This window comes from Vidua chalybeata, chromosome 30 (assembly GCF_026979565.1).
Source record: "Vidua chalybeata isolate OUT-0048 chromosome 30, bVidCha1 merged haplotype, whole genome shotgun sequence".
Lineage (NCBI taxonomy): Eukaryota > Metazoa > Chordata > Aves > Passeriformes > Viduidae > Vidua > Vidua chalybeata.
The window spans coordinates 2,805,822-2,819,334 of record NC_071559.1 but is presented as its reverse complement, the minus strand read 5'-3'; the positions used below and the strand labels follow the sequence as shown (position 1 = coordinate 2,819,334).

At 58.0% G+C, this 13,513-nt stretch overlaps 1 protein-coding gene across 2 annotated transcripts in view; it reads right to left on the bottom strand.

The window, feature by feature from the left end:
• The window catches only part of BCDIN3D (BCDIN3 domain containing RNA methyltransferase), a 22,940-nt gene extending 9,427 nt beyond the window's left edge, over positions 1-13,513 (bottom strand). The window contains exons 1-2 of one of the 2 annotated variants that reach the window (XR_008435188.1): positions 13,324-13,513; positions 10,222-11,694 (exon numbers count right to left, since the gene is read on the bottom strand). Coding sequence is in view for 1 of the 2 variants with exons in the window: in XM_053967337.1 (XP_053823312.1) it covers positions 11,098-11,694; positions 13,324-13,509 (783 nt within the window). In the remaining variant the exon portion in view is untranslated. Of the gene's footprint in view, positions 1-10,172; positions 11,695-13,323 lie in introns of those variants that run through there. The other variant, XM_053967337.1, reaches the window with a different exon arrangement.

The following is a 13,513-nucleotide window of genomic DNA, read 5'->3' as shown; positions in this document are numbered from 1 at the left end:
AGCCTGCACCTTCCCAGCCCCACGGATCTCTCTGATGACAAATTCATCAGGAACTCTCCAAACCTCAGGGAGTTGGGATCCACACAGGGATCTGGGGGATCTGGGACAGTGCCCTGTGTCCAGGGAGGGGTCTGGAGGAGCCACAGGGGTCTGGGGGATGCAGCGCTGTGCCCGTGCCCATGGAGGGACCCAGCGGGAGCAGAAAAGCCCCAGCTCAGCAGGGAAAGGAGCTGACGGGGGCTGCTCCTGGCACAGCCCCTGGAGCCACGCCAGGAATGCACAATGGGAGCGGAGCTCCTGCCAGGACCTGCCGTGTTTGCGAGGCTCGGGGCACACCCAGAAATTCAGGGCTTCGGAAAAAAAGCCCTCAGCACCTGGGCAGGGGAGCGGGAGGGAGAGGAGGGAGAGGAGGGAGAGGAGGAACCACTTCAGAGCTGAGGAATCCCAGGGTGACTCAGGCCCTGACGCAGGAAGCAAACAGGGCTGGGAATGGTGGCACGAGGGCCGGGCAGCCCTGCGAGGGCTCCTGGGGGCCAGGCCCCTCCGCCCCCCTGTGCCCAGGGAGACTTGGACCATCACAGCTCATGGAACGTTTTCAGCTGCAGCAAAGCTGCTCCAAGCACTCCTCAACCTCTGAGCCTTTATCTGGCTCAGAATCAGCTCCAAGGGTCCCAAAATCTCCTTCACGCCAGCGCTTCTCAGGCTGGTGAAATCCTAGTGCAGCACCAAGAGCGGCCCCCTGCCCACAGAGAGGCAATTCACCCTCGAAAAAAGGGAACATAAAACACCTGGAGCTTCATTTCCAATGCTTCCAGAGCCTCGTCATGGGGCCAAAGGGACCTGTCACTTCCTCTGGGCAGGAGAAGGGAAATAGGGATGGGGACCCCACGCCCGACATAAGACTTGGAGCCTTTGGGGCTTTGGGGGTTTGGAATTGCAAGGAGAGGAGTAAAACAGCCCCAGTTCAGTGCCTCGGCTGCGGATCCACTCTGGATTTACACCCCTCTGCCCTCCACAATGGGTAAATGAAGCATTCCCTCAGCATTCCCTGGCTAATTCACCAGAATGATGGATCTGCACCAGTTCATCCCCCAGCATTCCCAGTGGTGACACCAGTTTAAGCCCCAGTTCCTGAAGTGAGGGCCTCATGGAATCCCAGCTGCTCTCCTGCTTCAAACCAACAGGAAAACCCTCAAAAACTTGGACCCCAAACCCCGACTAAAGCAGGGGAAACAAATCCAGATATCTGGATCACCAGACACTCAAAAAATCCCAGAGTTGATCTAGCCTTGGATTTGCCATGGGGAATCTGAAATTCAGGAGCATGAGATGTTTCCCCTCTTCAGAGCTCCCATGGGATCAGCCCTGTCCGAGCTCCCCCAGCCTGCTTTTGGGGAGCACCAGTGGAGCCTCTGGATGAAGGGCTGGATTCCCTCCCTCCCTGCTCCCAGCAGTTCCCGACAGCAGCTCCTGCCATGGCCCACAGCCACGGGACACGCTGCGACCTGAGCCAGGATTTGGGATCGGCCCACGCCCGGCGCTGGCGGCAGCTCTGCTCTTACACAACGCAGGGAAAAGCTTGGGCAGGAGCGTGGGGATCCCACCTGGACCACGGCAGGGGATCCCACCTGGACCACGGCAGGGGATCCCACCTGGACCACGGCAGGGGATCCAGGGCTTGGTGGGACTGAATTCCAACACGAGCTGCCCGCGTGTCCCCCAGGACCAGGAATTCCCACCTTGCTGGAAGCTCCTCAGCCCACCTTGAGTGGAGGAAGGAGCAACTCAGGGCTTTGTATTTGGCTTTATAAAGCAGGCCTCGAGTGGCTCCAGCCCCTGCTCTGGATAAAATCCCAGTCCACAACTGGGAATTGCCTTTGGACTGCTCACCCTATTCCTCACTTCATCCTGGGAAGGGGCAGCATTCCCTTCTCCTTCCCAAAGAGGCTGAGCTGTTCCAACCAGGAAAGAGCCCCAAATTCTCCCCTCAGGCAAAGAACCCCCCCAGCTGCTCCCTGTGCTCGGCCATCCCGGTGCTGCAGCTGCACATGGAAAAGGCAGAGACATCCTCATGGTGCTTCCGAGGCCCCCAGAATCCTGCTGCCCCATCCCCAGGCCAGGCTGCTCGGGGCTTGGAGCAGCTTGGGCTGTGGAAGGTGTCAGGAATGGGATGGGCTTTAAGGCCCCTTCTCACCCAAACCATCCTGGGATTCTGGGACTAATCCAGGTGTACCTGAAGGAGGCATTGACAGAGTTGCCCTTCCCTGCCAGCTTAAACCCAGAATTCCAGCTCCAGCACAAATGGGACGGATCCCTGTGGATTTTGTGGGAGCTGGGCCCCTTTAACAGTCCCTTTGTGCCAATTCCTGTGTGTTTTACTCTGAACTGGGAGGTTTTTACCAACCATCCCAATCATGCCAGGAATGGGGTGGGGATGTTTTGACAGGGAGTCCTGGATCACGTCCAGATCCCACCCAGCTCCCTCCTCTCACCTCTCCCTGCTCCCCGACGTGCTCAGCTCCGAGTGTCAGGAGACTGGAATTTGAGAGAAAACAGACTCAGAGAGCAAACAGTGCCCAGAGCAGGGGGGAATCCAGGGATATCAGGCCCAGGATCACACACACGGATCCCTGCGTGTGGGAATGGAACATCTGGGGCTAAACCTGCATCTGTAAAACACACCTGGGGGAGCACCTCTGAATCCCACCCGTGTGGGAGCATCCCTGAAAGCCCACGTGCACGTCCCTGTTTTCAGTAAAGATCCCCGTTTTTCCTCAGCTGCTGTTGCACCTGGCTGGGAAAGGCGCTCGGGAGGCCCCGCCCGGCCCCGGGGCAGCTTTGGGAGCCGCTGTGGGTGCGGCCCTGGAGCCTCCCGAGCTGCGATCCCTCTGATCCTCCCGCGTCCCTGCCCTGGGCTGGGAACGCCGCGGCTCCAGCTCCAACCCACTTTCCCTGGGTTTTGCACAGGAGGCAAATCTTGGTGGTGCAAAGCTCCCACATCAGCACATTGGCAGGAGCGGAGCCTTCCCGGCCATCCTGGCACAGAAATGCCCAGGCCAGGGAAGGGGGGGCTCCTGGAGCCTGTGGAGGTGCCCAGCTCCTGTTCCAGCCTTCCCTTTGGTGGTGCTGCTGGGGTTGGACTGGATGATCCCGGAGGTGTCTTCCAACCTTGGTGATTCTGTGATTCCACCATCTCCCACCCCTGCCCTCTGACCCAGCCACCTCCAAGCCCCACAGTCCACCTGGTCTTCCATGCTGGAACCATGGTCCCGATGCCCAGGGAAGGCATCCTCCTGTCATGGGGAGACTGGGACCTTTCCCTGTTCTGTCACCAACCAAACCTGGATTTCTGTGACAGGACATCACAGAGAGGGGCTGGGATGAGCCACTCTAGGACCTCCCTGCAAGGGATCCCATGGCTCCTCTGGGCTTCCCAAAGCCCTGTGGACCCTTGGGATGCTCCTGCACAAGGTGTTCCCTCAGGGATCAGCGGATTCAGGCCCACCCTGCACCCAAAATCAGAGTCCAAAGGAACCAAGTTCTGCATCATCAACTGGGGCCATCCTCGGGGTATTTCCCAGGGAACAGGGGGAGAACCATGGAATCCCAGAAGGAGTTGGATTGGTAGGGACCTGGAAGCTTCCAGGGCTCTCTGGAACCTCCAGGTGCCCTGTCCCATCCTCTGCTCCTGTGTCCACACCCCTCACTGGATGAGAGGCGTTATGGGCATTTCCACTCTCACTAAAACATTCCTTCACCTTCCAACTCTGTAAATCCTTAAAAATCCTTACAGCCCTTCCTTTGGAGCCTGAAGGGGAACCAGCCCAGCTCCACCATGGAGTCCAGCTCCTACAACTCCTTACAAAGCCTTTCCTGGCTGAGCCTGTCCTGTGTGAGTCAGCTCCACACAACGCCCGAGTCAGCACTTCCCACAAACCAGCTGGAGCCAGGCCTGGAAAAACGCAGCCACATCCCCACGGAGGGGACCCGCCGGGGCCTGCCGGGCTGGCACGGGGCACCGGGAATGTGCTGGTGACAGCAGCCGGCAGAAACGCGGAGCAGGAGAGAACAGGGAGCAGCTCTGCCTCCCCCCCAGGCACAGGGCCCTGTTTGGGACATGTCGGAGTCTCCTGGGAAACCTGGACCCAGCCCAGGCCTGGCCTTCCCTTCTCCCGCAGCCCGGGGAAAGCTCCTGTGGCCACGGGAATCCCCCAGGTGAGATTTGTGCTGAGGTTATCCAGGCCAGGTGAGATCCCCCCCCAGCACCCACAGCACGACCCTCAGGAGAAGGGAGCTCAGGAAGGCACGGCCAGCAGGAACCCCAAGAATTCCTGGTTCCATTCCCAAGCCTCATCCAGGGTAGCCAAGCTCAGGTGAGATTCCCACATCCAGCCTCAATCTTCAGGAGAATGGAGCTCATGAACACAAGGCCCAGGAGGTACTGCAGGAATACCTGATTCCCAAACCTCATCCACACTCAAAGCTCAGGAGATACCCAGGAATGTCTAATTTGATTCCCAGTTCTCATCCAGTCACCCTCCTTTCCTCCCTCCCTCCTCTCCCAAGCAGCTCCCAGGCTCACAAATCCCATGGGATCCCTGTTCCCTCTCCCTGAGCCTTCCAGACAGCACCTTTTCCACTCAGACCTTCCCTGCAAGCCCTCTGCTCTCTCTTGGCTTTTCCATGGAAACCTGGACACCTTTCCCACCTGCCCTGAGCACTGGGCAAGCTGTCCTGGAAGAAGCCAAACCCCCAGGTGGGATGAGCCTTCCCAGGTCCCCGTGGTTGCCTGGATCCAAGGCCAAGGCTGTCCACAGCTCGGATCCACAACGGGATTGGGGCAAACCAAAGGCAGCTCCCAGGGGTTCATCCTGTGGGAATTCTGAGGAAAGGACTGAGCACCACCTGTGTGGGCAAGGGGGCAGGTGTGGAGGTAAAGCCCCACCTGAGGAATGTGCTGCAGGTCCTGCTTCAGGGGCTGGGGGACAGGAAATCCTTTGGGATCTGCCCCAGTTATCCCCCAGGAGCTGGCACTGCTCAGGCTGGGAATGTCCAGCCAGACAACACAGCGGTCACTCCCTCAAATCATTCCCAGGAGATCCACGAGCCCTGGACAGAAGCCACCACACATTCCAACTTCACAACTTCCAAATTCCCTTGTGTCCGTGCACTGGCCACCCGTGGAAACACCAGCAGAGGATGTTCCTGCCCGAGGGGATGGATCTTCTCCAGGTGGACACGGAGCCAGAGCAGCTCACCAGGGCCTTTGGAGGAGATTTTCCATATCTGCATACATTTATTAGAGATTTGGGGGAAATCCTTCGTAGAAGGGTTGCCCAGCCCTAAAAGGCTGCCCCAGGGCAGGGGCAGAGTGCCCATCCCAGGAAGTGTCCAAGAAGTGAGGGGATGTGGCACGGTCAGGAGTGACCTTGCTAGGCTGGACTTGATGGTCTCTGAGGGCTTTTCCAACCTGAACAATTCCATGATTGCTGGCTCATGCTGTGTCACCTGCTCTGAGGGGACACCAACACCGGCTGGATTAGAGGAGTTTTTCCCATTAGAACCTTCACCCTCCTGCCTGTTTTCCTCACATAGGGAACGGGAATTTTGCCCAAAGTGCCAGCAAGGATCTCTTCCCTCACAGCAGTCCCTTCACTGAGCTTTTCCCAGCACCATCTCACACAGATCCATGGAATGGTTTGGGTGGGAAGGGACATTAAAGGGACATTAAAGCCATCCCTGCCATGGCAGGGACACCTTCCACTATCCCAGGTTGCTCCATGCCCCATCCAACCTGACTTTGGGGACTTCCAGGGATCCAGGGGCAGCCCCAGCTGCTCTGGAAAATCCATCCCAGGCCCTCACCACCCTCACAGCCAGGAATTCCCCCTTATCCTGGCACTCCAGGCCATTGTCCAAAGTCCCTCTCCAGTTCTCCTGAAGCCCCTTTAGGCCCTGGGAGGGGCTCCAAGGTCTCCCTGAATCCTTCTCCTCTCCAGGTGAACACCCCCAGCTCTCCCAGCCTGGCTCCAGAGGGGCTCCAGCCTTTGGAGCCAAGCTGGGAGTGCCTGGAGCAGGGGTGTCCAGCAGGGATGTTCCCGGAGTTAATGGAGATGTGGAGACAGAGCTGAGCCATCGCAGGGCTGGCAGGTTTGGGAGCCTCCCTGTTCCCTCCCTGCTGCCTCCGTTTGATCCGTGGAGGATCCCAGGGAGCTGCTTTGATGTGTCAGCCTGGCAGCAGGGCCTGTTCCAGCACGACTGCTCCCAGATTCCTGCGGGAACAAAGCTGCACCTCAGCAGCTTCCAGAGGCTGGGACTGGCCCCAGGGCAGAGCAGGGACACCAAGTGACACAGAGAGACCCCCTCAGCATCAGCTCCCCAGTCCTTCCCAGGAATTACAGCCCAGCAATCCAGCAGAATGGGTTATTCTGGGATCCTGGTGCATCCCATCCCACAGGGATGCCACCTCACAGGGCTGGGTCTGATCCCTGAGCCACCACATGATGGGGGTTTGCTCAATTATCCAATGTGTTCCCTGCCATGGAAAGGTGGATCAGATCCCTGCTGAGCTTCCCTGCTCCACAGCAGGGTCCCCACACGAGCTTGGGCAGCTCTGGCCTCGGAACTTTCTCACTCCCAATAAAACTGGCTCCATGCTCCGGGGAGGACCCAAGGACAGAGCAGCTTTGTTAAACATCAGAATGAAATTCCAGGGGGCTGATAAAGAAGCATTTTATGATCCTGATTGAACAGGGATTGTCGGGTCAGAAGAGAGAAGTTCTGAGAGCATTTTATATTCCCTGCAAGCAGATCCCCACCCTGCACCACGACTCCTGCCCCTTCCAATGGGCCCAGCTCCACAGGAACAAGGATGCTCCAAATTTACTCATTCCAAAGAACTTGAGCCTGAGCTAAGAAATGGTGGCAAAGATTATGTCCATAATGATCCAAGAGACTTCTGTGCCAAGGGGGAAAACAAACCTGCCTCAGTTTGTTCCATAAGTGAATAAAATGGGAAACCTGAGGTGTTGAAATGAAATCTCAGAGAGGGATGAAGGAGCTCAATGAGAAGCTTCCACAATGGGCCAGCTTCTCCACCAGGACCAGCGAGGATAAAGCCTGGGGGACTCCAAGGAACCCTTCCCACCTGGAATTTAAACCTGAGGGTTCATGGCCAAGGCACTTCCATTTCCAGCACTGACAGCCCGAGGAAGGGAACAGCCAAACTCTCCCTGTTTGTAACCCAAGGGAGCAGGACCTGCCCGCAGCACGTCGGGGAGCCCTGGAATGGTTTGGGTGGGAAGGGACCTTTAAATCCATCCCATCCCACCCCCTGCCATGGGCAGGGACACCTCCCACTGTCCCAGGCTGCCTCCAGCCCCATCCAACCTGGCCTTGGGCACTTCCAGGGATCCAGGGGCAGCCACAGCTGCTCTGGACAAATGTCCGGAGTGACCCCAGCATCACCCTTGGATTTGGGCTTGGTTTTCCCACCAGGGCTCTGTTCCCCCCCACTTCACCTCCCCAGTCCAACCTTTGCCTCAGAACTGGTGACACTGGGAGGGAAAAGCCAAACTCCCAAAGTGTGTTTGGGTTGGGACTGCTCTTTTCCCAGCTCTCCAGAATCAGATTCCCAGGTGTCCACAGGCTGCCACCTCTCCCTTTTCTCCTGTAATTCCAAAGTGACAGGAGGAGCAAGAAGGAACCTGCCCTGAGCTGAGCCAAGGAAGTCCAAACCTGTGCCCTGGGACCTGCAGGGACAAGTTCCCAAGCCCAGGAAGCTGCTGCCAACTCCCAGCTCCTGAAGTGGCTCCCTCCACTCCTGGGCTGCTTGGATTAAACTGGAAGTTGAATTAATCCATTTTTTGCCATGTCCCCAGTTAGAAATCATGGGATGGCCTGGGTAGGAAGGGACATTGAAGCCCACCCAGTCCAAGGGTGGGCTTTAATATCCCCAGGGACACCTTCCACTATCCCAAGGTGCTCCAAGCCCTGTCCAGCTTGGCCTGGAACACCTGGGATGGAGCAGCCGTGATTTAACACTGACAGAATTAACCTCCATTTTCCCAGCCAGGAATTCCCAGGGGTGGGAGCTGTCCATCCCTCAGCATCAAAGCCAAACACAGCTGAACAAACTCTGAGAAAGCCTTTTATGGGTATGATCCAGCTCTGGTTTGGAGAGTCCCTTTGAGGAAATGCAATTCCATTTGCTAAGTCCATCCCAATTCTAGGGAGGGAGAACTCAGAGAAACTTCTAAATGTGGTAAATTTGGGAAGTAGAGAATGAAAACCTGGATGAGCTCTGGAAAAAGGGCTGCTGGGGAGACTCATCCCTTCCAGGGTCAGGGGTGGGGGAATGGGAAGGAATCACAGCTGAGCTGAGGAGTCTGAGGAATTCCTTCTGCTCCAGGGGCTCAGGAAAAGCAGCCATGGAAATGATGGAATGGCTTGGGTTGGAAAAGCCCTCTGAGGTCATGGAGTCCAACCATTCCCCAGCACCTAAGCCTCCTTTTCCCCAGGCTGAGCACAGGGACTTGTTTTGACCATTCTGAGCTGTATTTGTGGCAAAACCCAAAGGAATTGGCTGTGCCAAAGCCAAGCAGAGGAATTCTGGAGCTGGGCCACTCCCGAGCCCTGGGACAGAGCCATATCAGCAATTCCAAAGTCCAGGAATGAGAGATAAGGAGCCACTGCAGTTACAGACACACCAGGCATGGACAGCATGGAAAGGCTGGAAAAATAGGAACTATCAACTCCATAAAAATAAGATAGGAACTAGCACACTATCCCCTCAAACAGCAGCCCAGGAGGATTCCCCAGGAACATCCTGGGGGGAATTCCCAGTAAATAAGGAGCATGAACCAGGGTCTCTCTGAAGGAAAAGATCCTTCCAACCAGGTGCAGGGACAACAATTTGGGATGCACCCTCCTAGCAATTCTTCCTAGAATTTTTCACAGGGAAGCACAAAAATCCCCACAGGAAAAAGAAAGGCAGAAATTCTTTCCCCCTTTAACTGGGAGCAGGGACGGGGCTGGGCTTAGTTCAGAAACTTTTCAAAGGTGAAAGAAAACAGCACCAAATATTGACACAAGGGAAGGGAAACATTCCAGGGGGGGAAGGGTGTGGGATGCATGATCCTCCAGTGCCCCCAGCAGCACGGCTGGGAAAGAGCAGCTGAGCAGGAGCAAAGGGAGGAAAACACGATGTGAGTGACACCCCTGGAGTCAGCAGAGCTTCCCCAGAGCTCCTGGAATGTCAGGGAGTTCCCAAAGGGATTCACGTGCTGGAAGAGCTGCAGGATCCCTGTGGAAGTTGCATTTATGGGAAGGGCCTCAAAGTTTTCCTGCAACCCTGCTCAGCATCTTGAAACACCTGGGATCATGGAGTGGTTTGTGTGGGAAGGGACCTTAAAATCCATCCCCTCCCATGGCAGGGACACCTCCCACTGTGCCAGGTTCCTCCAAGCCCTGTCCAGCCTGGCCTTGGGCACTGCCAGGGATCCAGGGGCAGCCCCAGCTGCTCTGGGAAATCCATCCCAGGGCCTCCCCACCCTCACGGCCAGAATTCCTTCCCAATATCCCATCTATCCCTGCCCTCTGGCAGTGGGAAGCCATTCCCTGTGTCCTGTCCCTCCAGCCCGTTGTCCCAAGCCCCTCTTCAGCTCTCCCTTTAGGCACCAGAAGGGGCTCCAAGGTTTCCCTTCCCTTCCCTTCCCTTCCCTTCCCTTCCCTTCCCTTCCCTTCCCTTCCCTTCCCTTCCCTTCCCTTCCCTTCCCTTCCCTTCCCTTCCCTTCCTTCCCTTCCCTTCCCTTCCCTTCCCTTCCCTTCCCTTCCCTTCCCTTCCCTCACATTTGCTTTCCCCCCGCAGGAGGAAACAAGGAATTCCCTGTAAGGACAAGGCCAAATCCATCCAGGTTTTCCCGTGGCCCTGCTCACCTGGGCAGGAGCAGTGACACACGAGCACCACCTCCTGGAGGTGACACCTCCTCTCCCTCTGGAATGGAGCTCACCTGGAACAAGGCTCGGGACTCCCCTGGGCTTCCCTCGCTCCCACTGGAGCAAGGAAAAGTGGAAGTACAACAGAATTACCAGCTCAGTTCCCTGGCACCCCTGAGGTGCTGAAAGGGATGGGAATAAAAACAGGATTGCAAACCCCAGCATGGAATTTAGGATAAAATTCAGTGATTTTTATTCCAAGATACCATTCCCAAAAGCACTCACCGTTAGGGATGAGCCCCTGTCCCGGGAGAGTTGAGCCAGGGGCGCTGGGTCCAGGGAGGGATTGTCCTGCAGGTGCTTCACCCCAGTCCTGGGGGCTTTGGGGTGCATTTTGGGGAAAGGTTCCTCATCCAGAGGGTGTCTGGCACTGGACCAACTCCCCAGGGAATGGTGACAGCCCCGAGAAGCCAGAGCCCAGGGTGCTGGGGTTTTGGGATCAGTGGGATTTTTGGGTTGTCCTGGGCCAGGAGCTGGAGTTGGTCCCTTCCAACTCGGGGTACTCCATGACACTGTGATCCTTTGTGGGTCCCTTTCAACTCTGATTATTCCACAATTCTGGAAGTCAGGGGGGAGTGCTTGGACAACACTCTCAGGCTCTGGGTGGGATTTTGGGATGTCCTGTGCGGGGCCAGGAGTTGGAGTTGATGATCCAGGTGGGTCCCTTCCAACTCCAGGTGTCCCATGACCCTGATTCTCACAGGTCCCTTTCAGCTCCGGATATTCCATGATTCTGGAGGTCTGGCAATGTCTGGAAAACTTGGGCATCAGGATTTTGGGATTAATGGGATTCTTTTTGGGATGTCCTGTGCAGGGCCAGGAGCTGGACTCGAGGATCCTTGTGAGGCCATTCCAATCAGGACATTCTACATTCCCTTGGGCATACTCCCTGGTATTCCAGGGAATATTCTTCATACACGTGGAAAGCACACGAAGGAACTTGGATTGAAGGAGCACTTCCTTGAACAACCTCCCACCCCACAGAATTGGTTAAAAGAATCAGTCACAGGCATTCCTTGCCCTGGATTCCCACGGGAAGTCAAGGCCTGGCCCTAACAGGGACTTAGGAATTCCCAGATCCGCCCCCTTGCCCGCGGCTCCTCAGCCGGAGCCCTCGGGACGGGCGGCGGTGGATTTGAAGAGCAGGAGGCTCCTGTCCCAGCTGGTGCTCCCGAAGGAGCGGACGAGCTCCATGGCACACTCCTGCGTCAGGATGCGGGTGACGCTCTCGGCCATGTCCCCGTTGATCCGCAGCGAGCGGAAGTGCTCGAAGTCGTCCCGGCCCAGCCTGCGGAGCCGGCGCGCGGCCGCCCGGTAGCAGCGCCAGGGCTGGGGCTCCACCAGCAGGAACGTGCACAGCGAGGCCAGGAGGGCCAGCAAGTCCAGCAGGCCGCGGTCGCCGTGGTTCAGGTGGATCCACATGGTCACCGACATGCAGAAGCCGATGTCGAAGGAGGAGCGGCCGAAGCGCCCCAGGAAGGAGCTCAGGAAGGGCTCCCTGGCCCCGGAGTCCATGATGTCCAGGCTGGCAAAGGAGATGGACGCAGGGAAGGGGCTGCTCTGCTGGGCCCTGCGGATCAGCTCGGGATCGATGTCGCAGCACAGCAGCTGCAGCTCCCTCGCGGCTCCCGGCGGCTCCGGGCCGGAACTGCTGTCCTGGAGCCCCAGGAGGTGCTGGTACAGAGCCACGCTGAGCTCCTGCGGGGGGAAAACAGGGACTCAGGGACCCCCCCCCCAGAGCTTCCTCTCCGTGGGTGTCCAAAGGAAAACCTGACCAAGGTCAGCAGAAGATCTGTCCAGGGGCCCGGGGCTCCTGGAGCGGATCCCCCGTGTGGCAGCAGCAACACGACTCTCCCAGGCATGCTTCTGGAAAAGCCCGGGAGAACATCAGAGAAAAGAATTGTTTCTCCTTCTTATCTTCACTTCCTGCACCTGGTGATGTGCAGTGTGTTCTGGAGATTTGTCTACCAAAGCGTAGTTTCTTAATTAGCCAATGGTGATGGTGTTTTAATTAGAGGACTAATTAGGTCTATCTGTAGCGAACTAGGCTATAAAAAAGCAATGGGTTTCTTAATAAAGAAATTGCCCAACTTTGTGCAAATGCGTGGAGTCTGTGTAACTTATCACCCCCACAGCGAGGGCCTGCTCCAAAATCAGGGAATCGTGGCATGCTCGGGGCTGAGGAACCCAGCCCATCCACCTGTGCCACGGGACACTTCCACAGGAGCAGCTGGCTCCTGGAACGTCCAGCCTGGAATCTCTTTGCACAGTGCACGCTGGTGGAAAGGGAATGAATCCTTAATTGAAGGAGATCCCACGGAGCTCCTGGAGCTGCAGGCACAGGACAGGCTGGGAACGTCCTCTGGGGGTGACAGGTGCCTCTCACCGACCTGCTCCACAGCTCACCAGGAATGGGATCTGGAATTGTCCCTTTGGAACTGCCTCGGGGGGAACTGCAAACCCCAGGAACAGCAGCGCTGTCCCGGCCACGGTGGGCTTCAGGTGGGACCAAGAGTTCACCTTTGCTGGGCCAGGTGAGGCCACACCTGGATCCAGGGCGGGCCTCTGAGGGACTGGAAGGTGTCTGGAGCTGGGAAAGTCAGAGCTGGGAATCCCGAGGGAGCTGGGGGTCTCATGTGGGACCTCCTCGCTCTCCAACCCGGACAGGAGGTGGAGCAGCAGGGGTGGGACCTGCTCCCGGGAACAGAATGAGAGGAAGCAGATCCCAGGGGAGGTTTAGGCTCGATTTCAGGGAAAATTCCTCATGGAAAGGGCTGTCCAGGGCAGGGCAGGAGTCCCCGTTCCCGGGGGAATGAACAGACCCAGGGCAATGCTTCTTCCCAGTCTGCCCCAGCCCTCCCAGCACCCCATGGAAGTGACTGTCCCAGTGCTCCCAGCACTCCTCACCAGCGCCTCCCTCGGCTCCTCCATCTCCCCCAGACCCCCGCCTTTCCCTGTATTCCCAGTTTGTCCCACTGCCCTCCTCCCTCGCTCCCCACCGGTGTTCCCAGTCTGCACCACGCCAGGCCAGTGCCTCATCCCGAGCCTTTTCCACGGGCTGGATTGTCCCCCAGCGCCCCCCAGTCTGTCCCAGTGCCCCCAGCAGCAGGGCACTGCCAGCCTGCCCCAGTGCCCCCCCAGCGCCCCCCAGGATTCCCAGTACCCCACACCAGTGTCCTGCAGTCTGCACCAGCCCCCCCCAGGACCCCACGCCAGGACTTGCCAGCCTGCCCCAGTGCCCCCAACACCCCAAACTGGTGCCTCCCCAGCCGCCCCCTCCCCGTCCCTCAGGGCGCCCCAAACCCGCCCGCGGGGCCGCGCCCTCACCCCGGAGTTGCAGCCCACATCGAGCCCGAGCAGCGGGCGGGTGGCCGCGGGGAAGAGGCTGCGCAGGAGCCCCCGGGGCAGGAGGCTGACGCGCCCCTCGGGCGGGTGGAACCGGGAATAATTCGGGAAGTTCCCGTAGGGAGCCGCGCCGGGCTCGGGGCCGCCGCGGCCGCTGGGCGCCGCCATCTTG